Source organism: Myxine glutinosa, chromosome 13 (assembly GCF_964187855.1).
Source record: "Myxine glutinosa chromosome 13, kmMyxGlut1.1, whole genome shotgun sequence".
In the NCBI taxonomy this organism is placed as follows: Eukaryota; Metazoa; Chordata; class Myxini; order Myxiniformes; family Myxinidae; genus Myxine; species Myxine glutinosa.
This window is the reverse complement of record NC_136273.1, coordinates 98647900-98661034: the sequence shown is the minus strand read 5'-3', so window position 1 is coordinate 98661034 and position 13135 is coordinate 98647900. Positions and strand designations below refer to the sequence as shown.

Below are 13135 nucleotides of genomic sequence, written 5' to 3'. Positions count from 1 at the left end.
TGCACGACACTGAGCTGGCCATCTGATGATACACGAAAGAATAAGAAGAAGGACTTTATTGTGCACCGCTACTAATCAAACTCCTCACGATCGTCTATTTCTTTATTCGCGCCGTTAAGGTGCTGTCCGACCTTTGCCAGGCTGGCTTGCTGAGCCCGGACCGGCTTTCCTCAAACGCGCGGTTCTCCCGAGTAAATACGACCCGCTCGTCAATAAGGTTCACATTCTCCAAGCCAATGCCGAGCACGCTCGAGTGCTGCTGCCAAATGGACGCGAGTCTACAGTTTCGGTGCGTCATCTTGCTTCGTGCGGGGATACCACTCGGCCGGAGCTCAGCCCGGGGAATGCGTTGATGGGGAATTCGCCGTCAACCCCGCCCCCACACGCGCCTGATCCGATCGACATTGAGGTGCCGCCGCCGTCACCCGAGATAGGCGGTTATCCCGACGTGGGTGAATTCGGACTCGCGGTTGAAGCCCCTGACGCGTATCGAATGCGTGCCGGAAGAGAAATTCGCCGTCCTGATCGCTACGGCTGGGATTAACATGAATCGCTGCTTTATGTAACCATCTGTTAACTGAAGTTTCCTATACTGCTACATAGCTTGCTAGCTTGGTTCTCACCACTAGGGGTAGTGTAGTTTTAACGCCGGGGAGAATATCGTGAAATTGTGTCTAAGTCTGAACCCAGGTGTCATGCGACTTCTGTCCACTGCGCGGCAGTTATAAAGATCTCGGACATTCAGCGCAGCGATCATTCCTGTGACATTTATTGTGTGTTACGTAGGTGCATAATTACATGGTCCGTACAACCACTTTGTTCAAGGCTTGCTTGTGCTCGATTGTAAACCCATACTGATTCAGATGAATGCTGAGTACTGATATGATATTCGCTGATTCTCTTTACAGGTATTGCTAGAGATCGATTCAGATTTAACTCATGATCTGAGACAATGTTGTATCTCTGATTTTTACAACAGGGGTATAAAAGATAATGGATGGTGATCATATGAGATCAACCATATGGTGATCATGTGAAAAAATCATATGAGATGGTGGTGAACAGCTGTTGTTTTGAAGACCTGGAGAGAAGAGTGGGATTGAAGAGTGTGGGAGATTGTTCCAGAAGAGGATGGGGGACACAAGAGCGAGGGGAGGAGGGAGAGGAATAAAAGAGTGAAGGTGAGTCGAGAGTCTCGATTTTGGAAGCTTCACCAGAAGGTGGTTGCTGGCAGAGATTGTGCGACTTGCAGAAATATTGGGAGGGACGGGCGGACGGGGACGGAGCATAGACAGAGCAGGGGCAGCAAGGTCAGAGAGGAGTCGGTTGAAGACATAAAGGTCACCAACCAGAAAGACCTTCAGAATCAGCTTCATCACGGGGAGAGCAGTAGACAGGTGAACAGGTGAACCAGCCCAGAGGGGAGAGCAGTACTCCTTCAAGCTGCAGATGAAAGCTTTGTATGTGGTGAGGAGCTCAGTTGTGCCAAGGAAGGACTTTGCACGACAGAGGATGCCCAGTTGGCGACTGGCTTTGGAGGCAAGCTTGGAAATGTGGTTTTCCTAGGAAAGATCATGGCAGATACTGAGACATAAAAGATCGAGTGATAGAACTTCCAAGAGAGGATTGTTGAGAAAGTAGGTGGGAGGGTTTTCCAGATGTTTTTTGGGGAGAGACAGTGAGAGTGTGAAATTTGTCAGAATTGAAAGATATGTTCCACGTGTTTGACCAGTTTGTGATTTTTATCCAGGTCTGCAGAAAGTGAAGAGGTAGCAGCCTGCCGATCTGAGGGGTGAGAGATGCCACACCACGGGTGGAGTCATCAACAAAAAGATAAAGAGAATTTTCCAAAGAGTCGGAGAGATAATTCATGATAAGAACTAGAATGGCACAATATAAGAACTAGAACGGTAGAGAGCATACCTCCGCCAAGTGAACGGTTTACGTTTTGTATCCCAGAGTTGACCAGAAAATCACAATACAGAATCACATTTAATCAAAATCATCCATCCACAACTTTTTGAGATATCCTGCTTTGTATCGTTTTTGGCCCCATCTCCCAATGGTGAAGAATATCTTTTAAAAATTTTATACTAGCAGGATCCAGAACTGGATCTTCACCAAAATTGAATCGATTCTTCCTTGTCACAGACAAAACCTTTCCACCAAGTTTCTTCCAAATCCGTCCACAACTTTTTGAGATATCCTGCTATGTATTGTTTTTGGCCCTATCTCCCAATGGTGAATAATCGCTTTAAAAATCCTTGTAGCCGGATCAGAATCCGGATCTTCACCAAAATCTAATCATTTCGTCCTTTTCACATTCGCTACCTCTCTGCCAAATTTTGTCCGAATCCATCCACAACTTTTTGAGATATTTTGTTCACAAATGGACAGACAGACAGACAGACAAACAGACAGACAAACAAATGGACAGGGGTGAAAACACAACCTCCATCCACCTTTGGTGGTGGAGGTAGTAAGCACAAAGCCCAGAACACTGCCTTGAGAAACTTCAGCCTGGACAGGAAGAGGAAGTCAGCAAGGGGGGTGCCTGCCAGACCGTGTCAAGACATTAGATATGTCAAGGGAGACGGCTCTGTTCTCTGGTGTGGCATTGAGGACCTCCACCCTGCTCTTAAAATGCACAAACGTTTATACGGAAGTTTTTCAGTATAATTTAATGATCAAAACCATGCAGAACCTTCATCGAGAAAAGTCAAAAACCATGCAGACAATAAATTATTAAACCCGACATCACCTGAGGCCAAAGTGTTAAAAAAAAAAAAAAGGCTACGTTACAGCAAATTAACATTATTAGAGCAACAGTATAAACAGCAAGAATGTTTTTAAACATTAACTTTCTTTCCCAATTCTAGACGTAACGCGAGGATGCATGGCTTGCGTCCAATGGACCCGGATGCCCAGAGAATGCATCTTAGGGTTCAAATGCAGTTCATGCCAGTGAAGTGTTCAAAACAGTCAAATAGGAAAAAAAAACAATCGAGTTTTCAGAAACCCTCAATTTCAAAGCAAATGCATGACATCACCAAGTGAATTAGGCCTACATTTGCCTACAGATCAGGCAAATGGAAATAGCTGGTGAATTGCTCTTTTAGGTCGATCTGATAACCGCAACACGCCTGTTTGAACAATTTGAGCAAATATTTTTGACAAATTGCAGGAATACCATTAAAACAGTGCACAATCAACTTACCCAGGGTTGTTTCTCGCAAAACTCCTTCCCATTCCTGCAACAAAAAAATGCAAAAAGAACATGCTGAGTGAGACAGCCTCATTAAAAAACAAAAAAGGGACCTCAGTGAGCACGGCCCTTTCAGTGAACATGAAAATATATAGAAGGGAATTCCTCCAGAAGTGCCAACAGCTTTGGGTGAATTAGCGCCTGGGGCAACTAATGGGGGGGGGGGGGTGGTGGAAATGCCATCAAAGGGCAATGGATCCAAATCAGTGATGTGGACAATGGCATCCAGAAATCTGGGTAAGAACGGCCTGATTGCGTATGAAGCCAACTGATCATGGAGGTGATGGACAACACAAACCAGAAGATAGTTTGAACAGGATGGTTGAGGGGTACAGAAAGAAAATCAATGTGAAGAAAACATGTATTATGAAGATTTCAAGAGTTACTGGAGGCAGGATAATCGTCACAGTAAAATGGACGGCATTGAAGCAAGGTAGCCAGTTTAACAATCTTGGTAGTGTATTGGAGGATAAAAGACGTGGAAAGGAAATCAAAACAAGAATCGGTATGGGAAAAGATTTTGACAAAAGAAGGTTGCTATCGACAGGGAAGAAAAAAAAAATTCCCTTTTTAAGGCCATTTTCCCTGCTAGAGCCTGCCCTTGCGGGCCCCATACCAATCATCATGCTTCCCTTTTTGAGGCAATGTTTAATGGCCAGATGGCCTTCCTGACGCCAACACTTTAGTCGCCTCTTACGACACATAAGGATACGGTGTACCTATTCTAAACCGGGGAACACACCGGCACATTCATTCCAGCAAGCTGGTACTCAATTTGCCGAACTCGGAAGGATGACAGGCTGAATCAACCAAATTGGCGTTAATTCAATGATCGACTGGGATTGGATCTCAGGATCCTCGGATCCCAAGCCGGCACCCTAACCGCTAAGCCAACACCAGGCTCTGACAGGGCAGATAAGTAGCGAATACAACAAAATAGGGTCATCAAGTAATGTGGATGACATTACTTGACGATAGTTGTATGGACAGAGAGAGTGAGAGAGAGCCCTGTTTAAAAAAAAGAAATAATAAAAAAGGAGTAAACAGCAAGGATGGATTGGACAAGTATTTTGCAGAGAAAGGAAGACAAACTGAAGGAAATTCATGGTTCCGAGGATGCCAGGATATTTATTTATAAACCATACATTCATTATTTGACATAGTCCGTTTTGCTGCGGTTCATGTGCTCTTCCACTTCCGCATGACATTTTCTATTGTAATAAATTCCTGTGCTAATGAGAACCTGAGAACCTATTTTGAACAGGAAGTCAGTATCGCGTAGAGATTGGTATTAACCCGATAGACGAGAAAATTGGGTTGGTGCGTTTAGCGTGCAAGTATGAAAAGCAGGAAACCTGCAAAAGGTTTCTGGGCCTTCTGACAGACTGTTTTGCCGACGGTTGCGTGGTTTCAACTCCTGACTTGCAGTTAAATTACGGGCCGACGTTTTACCTCTCGCGCCCACCCTGCCCGGCAGATGCACTGGTTGTTGGGAGACCAACGGCTGTTCATACAAAGCCAAAAATTATTTGATGCTTCTTCAAAGCCAAAAAAATTAAAATCGCAAGGCCAAACATGTTCTCAATTTTCTTTTGATATTCTTCAAGAATTGGCTTCACTGCATTTTAAAATGATACGAGGACTTTTCACCACATTCCCATCAGATATCTCTCCAATCTTCATGCCTGAAAACGAAGACAAAAAGCTCCGACGTCAATAACTGCAGCACAACCATTGACATGGTGTGAAAAGATTGGACACAAACTGAGAAAAAGGAGAAAAATAAAAACAAAAGAAAATAAATAAGACAAACAAATGATGGGAAAGGACACAAAGTATTTGTCATGAAAATAAATCCATAAATCCCCAAACACAAGGCATATTTTATTACCAAAAAAATGAAGGCAAAAGTTGGACGAACACCATATGCACAGGTAAAGGGTTGAGGGTGCGCTTTTATATCCTCGTCCTTTGTACATAAGCATACTTGGGCATCATAGTCGAGTCCCCATCACGGATGGGGCTCAGCGGTTTACCCGAACATGACGGCGAAGGGCAAGGTACACAGTACACACTGGCCCGTCCAGTGTAGCACGCGTGCGGCCCCGGACATCGAAGGGCATTAAACGTTCATCAAACATTAAACGTTCATTAAAGGATTACGAAACGAAAAACATTACGGAATTACGTTCACACCGTCACGTCAAACACTACCGGGAACACAAACATCGTCACAATGAACGTTATGCGAACGCGAATGTTATGCGGGAGTCCAAACCTGAGAATGCTGGAGACCAAAGCTGAAATTGGGAAAACTAAATAGCCTATTTTACTCCCAGGGGTCCCAGGATTACCCACCCAAAATATCTTTGCGATCGGTTCAGCAGTTTTTACGGTACCTTCGAACAGACAGACGGACATTTGGTGAATTATAGTAAGATATCCCATGGGAATTGCCCTTAAGAACACTTCAGAATCCATTAGAATTACCTATTCGAAGCCCTTTAGAATTACCCTTTTAAACCCACTACAACACTTTAGAATTACACATTAGAATTACCCTTTAAAAGCCATTGGAATTGAATGAATGAATGAATGATCGTTCTAAGGCCATTTTCCCCACGAGAGCAGGGCTTAGCTTTGCGGGCCCCATGACAATCATGGTTCCCTTTTTGAGGCAATGTTTTTATGGCCGGATGCCCTTCCTGACGCAAATCATTGATTGGAATTACACATTAGAATTACCCATTGAGATTACCCATAAGAATTACCTTTTCAGAATTACCCTTTTGAATTACCCTTTCAAATCACCCTTTAGAACCCATTACAATTACCATTTAGCATCACCCTTTAGAATAATTATCTTTTGGAAAATATTAGAATTACCCTGTAGAACCCTTTAGAATTAAATATGGTGGGTTAGAGAGGCATTTCTGCTTAATTTTGATGGAATGACGGACATAGGCAAATATTGCAGCGGCTTGCAGTTTAAAAAATTAAAATCAGAGTACGCTGGTACTCTCGATGTAGGAATGGCGTGGAGTTAATGTGGCTGCCACACCACGTGACATATGACCTTAAAAGATGTACACTCTGCATATGTATGGGTAGGGGGATCGCGTTTGTGATGTTTTGTGTTGATCGGATAAGGTTAGTTTTTCTATCCAAAATGGCTGCCAAAACACGTGACCGACAGCATCATTTTCAAACTATATGCAACAATGGTGTTCGATGACATTTGTAAAATTTCGCATCGATGGGGTAAGCGATTACAGAGCTGGCATTATTTTATATTTTCCTTCATTCCAATATGGCTGCCATACCATGTGACGAATGTTTTCGTGATCATCTTTTCATCGCCATGCATAGTTAATGACACACAAAGTTTCGAGTCAATTGATTTGGTGGTTTGGGAGAAGATTTAAAAAAGGGTTTTAGGTTACATCCAATATGGCTTCCAAACCATGTGACCTATGAGGTCATAAATTTAATATTTCAATACAAATGGGTCACAGATCATGTGCATGCAATTTCAGATATTTAGGATAAGGAATTTGATTCAAACATTTTTGGCTGGTATACCACTTCACCAATGCTGTCATCATTAACTCTCTCTCTCTAACTAACTCAAATTAACTAATTAACTAATTAATTAACTAATTAATTAATTAACTAATCTCTAATTAACTCTCTAACATCACTAAACCACAAACTCTCTGGTCGCACGCAGTCAGTCATGGCTGTCGTCTACCGCCCTCCCAAACCACACCCATCATTCCTGTCTGACTTCTCCTACTTTCTGACCCAGCTATGTTCCCTCTCCCCCTCAATCCTCCTCCTTGGTGATTTCAATATCCACATGGACTCCACTGACTCCACAATAACCACTGACTTCACTGATTTACTCACCTGCTTTAACCTCACTCAACATGTCGACTTTCCTACCCATATCCGTGGTCACATTTTGGACCTTGTCTGCTCCACTGGATTAAATTTGCACCATCTCTATGGCTCCGACCTCACCCTCTCTGACCACTTAGCCATCACTCTGACCATCAACATCCCCACCCCAACACCAAGGCATTATCGCACAATCAACTTCCGTAAGCTAAACGCTCTTTCACCTACCTCATTCTCATCCACCCTCTCTGAAAAAATGTCCACTTCTCCCTTCATTGACCTCCACACCCCTTCCGACCTCACTGACTACTACAACCACACTCTCTCCTCCTGCCTTGACCAGCTTGCACCTGTAAAAACCAAAACAGTTTCTTTCACCCATTCTGCTCCCTGGTTTACCCCTGAACTCCACCTGATGAAAACTCGTGCTCGCCAACTTGAAAGACTCCGCAATAAAACGGGTCTCACAGTTCACTCCCAAGCCTACAAGGACCACCTACAACACTACAAAGATGCCCTCTCCCGCGCCCGCTCTGCCTACTACTCTCAAATTATCCACTCTGGCTCCGGAAACCCAAAAGCACTCTTCTCGACAATAAACAAACTCCTCCGCCCCCTGAACACCACCACCCAGTCATTCACAGTAGACAACTGCATCTCCTTCCTCTCTTTCTTCCACCGCAAAATTGACAACATCTACAACAGCTTGACCACCGCCGCACCCGCTCCCCCTCCAACCACCTGCCCCCCCTTGTCCTGCCATCCCCTGTCTCGGTTCTCCCCAATCTCCCCTACTGACCTCTCTGAACTCCTCATAGGAATGAAAACTGCCACCTGCACTCTTGACCCCATCCCCTCCAGCTTTGTCAAAGCCTCCCTCCCTGCTCTCTCTCCACTTATCATTGCAACAATAAACTCCTCCCTGTCTACAGGCATCGTCCCACCTTCCCTCAAAATTGCTGCTGTTACCCCCATTCTAAAAAAACCTGGTCTAAACCCTGACACCCTAAACAACTTCAGACCCATCTCCAACCTACCCTTTCTGTCAAAAGTTTTGGAACGCGCTGTAGCCACTCAACTCAAACATCATCTCTCAGCCAATAACCTGTATGAAACATTCCAATCCGGATTCCGGTCCAACCACAGTACTGAAACTGCTCTCCTCAAAATCACCAATGACCTTCTCCTCTCCTCTGACGCTGGCAACCTCAACATTCTCGTCCTCCTCGACCTCAGCGCTGCCTTTGACACCATCGATCACACTATCCTCCTCACCCGACTTGAATCCACCTTTAACGTTACCGGCACTGCCCTCTCTTGGATTAAATCATACCTCTCTGACAGATGCCAGTTCATCTCCATCAATAACTGCAAATCCCCCACTGCTCCCCTCCCCCAAGGTGTCCCCCAAGGTTCAGTTCTTGGCCCCCTCCTCTTCATCCTTTACCTGTCCCCGCTCGGTCACTTAATCCGCCATCATGGTCTCCAATTTCACTGCTTCGCCGATGACATCCAGCTTTTCATCTCCACCAAGTCCGTCTCCACCGACACCCACTCTATCCTGACAAACTGCATCACTGAAATAAAATCCTGGCTTCAAATCAACTTCCTCAAGCTTAACTGTGATAAATCTGAAATAATCATCATTGGCCCAAAAACGCTCACAAAATCCACCCATAACTTTGCCCTCAACATCGACGGTATCCCCGTATCCACCTCCCCTCACATCCGGAATCTTGGCGTCATCTTTGACCAAACCCTTTCCTTCGACAAATACACTAAACAGATCACAAAGTCAGCCTTCTTTCACCTGAAAAACATTGCCCGCCTCCGCTCATCCCTCTCCTCCACGGCTGCAGAAACCCTCATCCACGCCTTCATCACCTCCCGTCTGGACTACTGCAATAGCCTCCTCTATGGTTCACCCTCAAAAATCACCAATAAACTCCAATACATTCAGAACTCCGCTGCCCGTCTACTCACCCATTCCCGGACCCATGACCACATCACCCCCGTCCTTTACAAGCTTCACTGGCTCCCCATCCCCCAGAGAATCCAGTACAAAATCCTCCTCTTGACATACAAAGCCCTCCATAACCTGGCCCCATCCTACCTGGCTGACCTCCTCTCCAGACACACTCCCACCCGCAACCTCCGCTCTGCTGGTACCAACCTCCTGACTCCCTCCATCCGGACCAAATTCAGATCCTGGGGGGACAGGGCCTTCTCCATCGCTGCTCCCACCCTCTGGAACTCACTACCTCACACCATCAGAGACTCCTCCTCACTCACCACATTCAAAACATCACTAAAGACCCACCTGTTCAACACTGCATTCAACATTCAACCCACAGCATTTAACCCCTGACTATCTCTTCTCCTTCTCCCTCCTTTTGCTTTAAATATTTCCCTATTGATTCTTGTCTTTTTGCAATTGTTGTTTTCATGTATTGTTATGCATTATGTTTGCCATTCTGTCAAAGCGCCTTTGGGCTTCTGGAAAAGCGCTATACAAAATAAATGAATTATTATTATTATTATCATTATCATGCTTTTGTTCCCCATTGGGAGTACTTGACAATGTGCCAAGGTCTTTTTAAAAATCCATTCAGCGGTTTCCGAGAAATATTTTTATAATTATTTGCATTTCAACCAAGATGGCTGCCATACCATGTGACCAATGACGTCACAATGATCATGAAAACATTCTGCATGGGTGTCACTACTACCTTGAAAGTTTCGTCTCAATTGGACATGTGGTTACTGAGAAAAACGAGGTTAAGCCCGTACGTGCATACGGGCGGACGGACAACACAAAAACATAATGCCTCTGGCCACCTTTGAGGGCGGAGGCATAAAAAGGGGATGTGGTGATGTTACTCCAACAAGTATTTGAACAAGGTAGGGGTGATCATACGAAATGATCATGTGAAACCATCCTTACATCTTTCTTTCAATAACTCGTGGGCCCATTGTACCAGATTTTCTGTGGTCTTGGCAGCCTTTTTGCATACCTGCCTGCTGGACGTGGGGGAGATAACGGGTGGGGGGAGGGGGGGTGTATTTTTGGTCATTGGGGTCTTTTGGGTCCTCAGGGACTTCTGGGTCCTTGGGGACTTTTGGGTCACCTGGGTCTTATGGATCCTGGGGACTTTTGGGTCATCTGGGTCTTTTGCATCAGGCATTTTTAGGTATTTTGGGTATTCTGGGTCCTCGGGGACTTTTGGGTACAGGGGGTCTTTTGGGGCATCTGTGTCATTTTGGTCATTGGGAACTTTTGGGTCTTTTGAGTCCGAGGGAACATTTCGGTATTTTGGGTCCACGGGGTTTTTTGGGGATTCAGGGTCTTCAGGTTATTTTGGGTCATCTGGGTCTTTTGGGTCCTCTGGGTATTTTGGGGGCTTAAAGGGTCTTCAAAGGTGGAAGGGGTCTCAGCAGTCGAAAGGGTTAGAAGGTACATTTCAATAGTACGTAATTAATTAATGGATGTATGTCATTAAGAGACACAAAAAGTGTGACTGACACAGACACTCATGAAGGTGGATACTTCGAGACCTGGGAGGACTCTGTTCCACCTTATGAAACCCGCATTTGGAGATACCACCTTTAGAGGCCATTTTTCCCCGCAAAGCAGGGGTTGGCCTTTTTCGGGAACCGTGGTTGTTGTTGTTTTTCGGTCACCTATTTGAAGCAATGTTTTACGGCCGGATGCCCTTCCTGACGCCAACCCTTTTTGCCGCCTTCAACGACAAACAGGGAATTACCAGTGAACTGGTACTCAATTAGCCGACCTCGGAAGGATGACAGGCTGAGTCAACCCCCCTGGCGTTAATTCAGCGATCGACCGGGATTCGAACCCAGGATCCTTGGATCCTAAGCCGGCACCCTAGCCGCTAGCCCAACACCAGAGATAACCATGGTCCCTGGTGATAACCAGGGACACCAGGGCCGCATTTGGAGATAACAACCAATTATCTCCAAAGAAAGATGTAGCAGCGGTCACACATTCATTTTCTGTTTTTTTTGTGGTCCGACCGGATATTTTTTGCTGGTGAATCAAACTTCATAAAAATCAGCATCCATTCAAAAAAAACAAGAGCTAAAGTCCAACAGTGGCGTAGCAGGGCTTGTTCGATACTTTTGGTGAATTACCTGGGTGGGGATACCAGTTAGCAAATAATGTACGTACTTTATTAAATTATTGTGAAGTACTGCAAGTCTCTGAGCTGCCTGTTACCATGGACGTGAAGAGATTGCATTGAGACTGGTGCATTCAATATGTTTCGAGTCAACAATGAACCAACCATACACCGCCTCAATCCAGTAACTTTGTAGTCACGACAAAGGGATTGCAGTGTTACGATTGTATTAAATATATTACGATTATTAACATTATTATTGTTACGAAGACAATACTACTGCAGTAAGAAACCTGGGCATTGTCTGAAGCGGCTTGACGGTAAGGCGTGAAGGTATGAAGCCTAAGGCCTACATGTATCGTTGTAAGACCCGTGACGCCTATACTTTCGATGTTTGATGGTGATTTTAACAATAGGTTTGTTTGTGTTTCAAACTCAATGAAAAACGTCAAAGTAGAGCGTGGCGATCGTGATATATGACAGGTTTTTTTTTTTGTTTGTTTTGTATACTGAATCGAGGCTCGTGAAAGAGCTAACATTTATTTCACAAACAAATCAACCAGACAAACAAAATATAAAAAAGAGGGAGCGGAAGACAAGATGGGGAGAGAAGGGGAAGCACACAACCACAACATTTGAGAGCAGGGAGAAGTGTGGGAGGGAGAGGGCTTGGGGGCAGGAGGCGTGGGAAGGGGGGGGGGGGGGGGGAGAGGTATAAAACACAAGGGGACAGAAATTAGCGGGGGTAGAAAAGATCAAGGCTTTGGATGGGGGAGAATAAGAGATGGTGGTGAACAGCTGTTTTAAAGACCTGGAGGGTGGAGTGGGATTGAAGAGAGTGAGGGAGTTTGTTCCAGAGGCGGAAGAAAAGAGGAATGAAGGAGTGAAGGTGAGCAGAAAGTCTTGATTTTGGCAGTTTAACCATAAGAGGGTTGCAGGCAGATCTTGTGCGACCTGTAGGAATATTTGGGGGACAGAGCCCAGAGAGAGCTGGGGGGGCAAGGCCAGAGAGGAGTCGGTAGAAGACGGAAAGACCACCAACCTGCCTGCGGTGAGTGAGTGAAAGGCCCTTGGAGTTAGCTTCATCGCGGGAGATTCCAATGATTCTGAACGCTTTGGTTTCAACAGCGTGAAGACGAGCTAGGTGTGAGGCAGGAGCACCAGACCAGAGGGGAGAGCAGTATTCCATAGAGCTGCGTATGAAAGCCTTGTATGTGGTGAGGAGCTCAGGTGTGCCAAGGAAGGACTTCGCACGACGGAGGATGCCCAGTCGGCGACTGGCTTTGGAGGCCAGATTTGAAATGTGGTTTTCCCAGGAAAGATCATGGCAAATAGTGAGACCCAAAAGCTTGAGTGACAGAACTTCTTGGAGAGATTATTCAGAAAGTGGATGGGAGGGTTTTCCAGTCGGTCTTTTCGGAGAGACATCGTAAGAGTGTGAGATTTATCAGGATTGAAAGACATGTGCCATTTGTTTGCCCAGTCTGTGATTTTGTCCAGGTCTGTAGAGAGTGAGGAGGCTGCAGACTGCCGATCTGAGGGATGAGGAATGGAGCGACAGAGAGTAGAGTCGTCAGCAAAGAGATAGAGAGGATTTTCAAGAGAATCAGAGAGATCATTGATGAAGACTAGAAAAAGCACAGGGCCCAGAACACTACCTTGGGGAACTCCAGCCTGAACAGGAAGAGGAGATGAGAGAAACCCATTCAGGGCCACACGTTGACTATGACCAGAGAGGAAGTCCGCCAGCCATGCGTGGAGATTTCCATGGATACCAAAGGAGGAGAGTTTGGTGAGCAGAGCGGTGTGCCAGACCGTATCGAAGGCACAT

At 45.4% G+C, this 13135-nt stretch overlaps 1 protein-coding gene and 1 long non-coding RNA gene across 2 annotated transcripts in view; one reads left to right on the top strand and one right to left on the bottom strand.

Moving 5' to 3' along the window:
• Positions 1 to 13135, top strand: part of LOC144888724 (uncharacterized) — a 338047-nt gene that overhangs the window by 46705 nt on the left and 278207 nt on the right. The window lies entirely within an intron of this gene.
• LOC137439142 (uncharacterized) overlaps positions 1 to 13135 on the bottom strand; it is a 78248-nt gene that overhangs the window by 61830 nt on the left and 3283 nt on the right. Inside the window, exon 2 of the mRNA XM_068134864.2 lies at positions 3218 to 3251. Coding sequence (XP_067990965.2) covers positions 3218 to 3251 — 34 coding nt within the window. The remainder of the gene's footprint in view (positions 1 to 3217; positions 3252 to 13135) is intronic.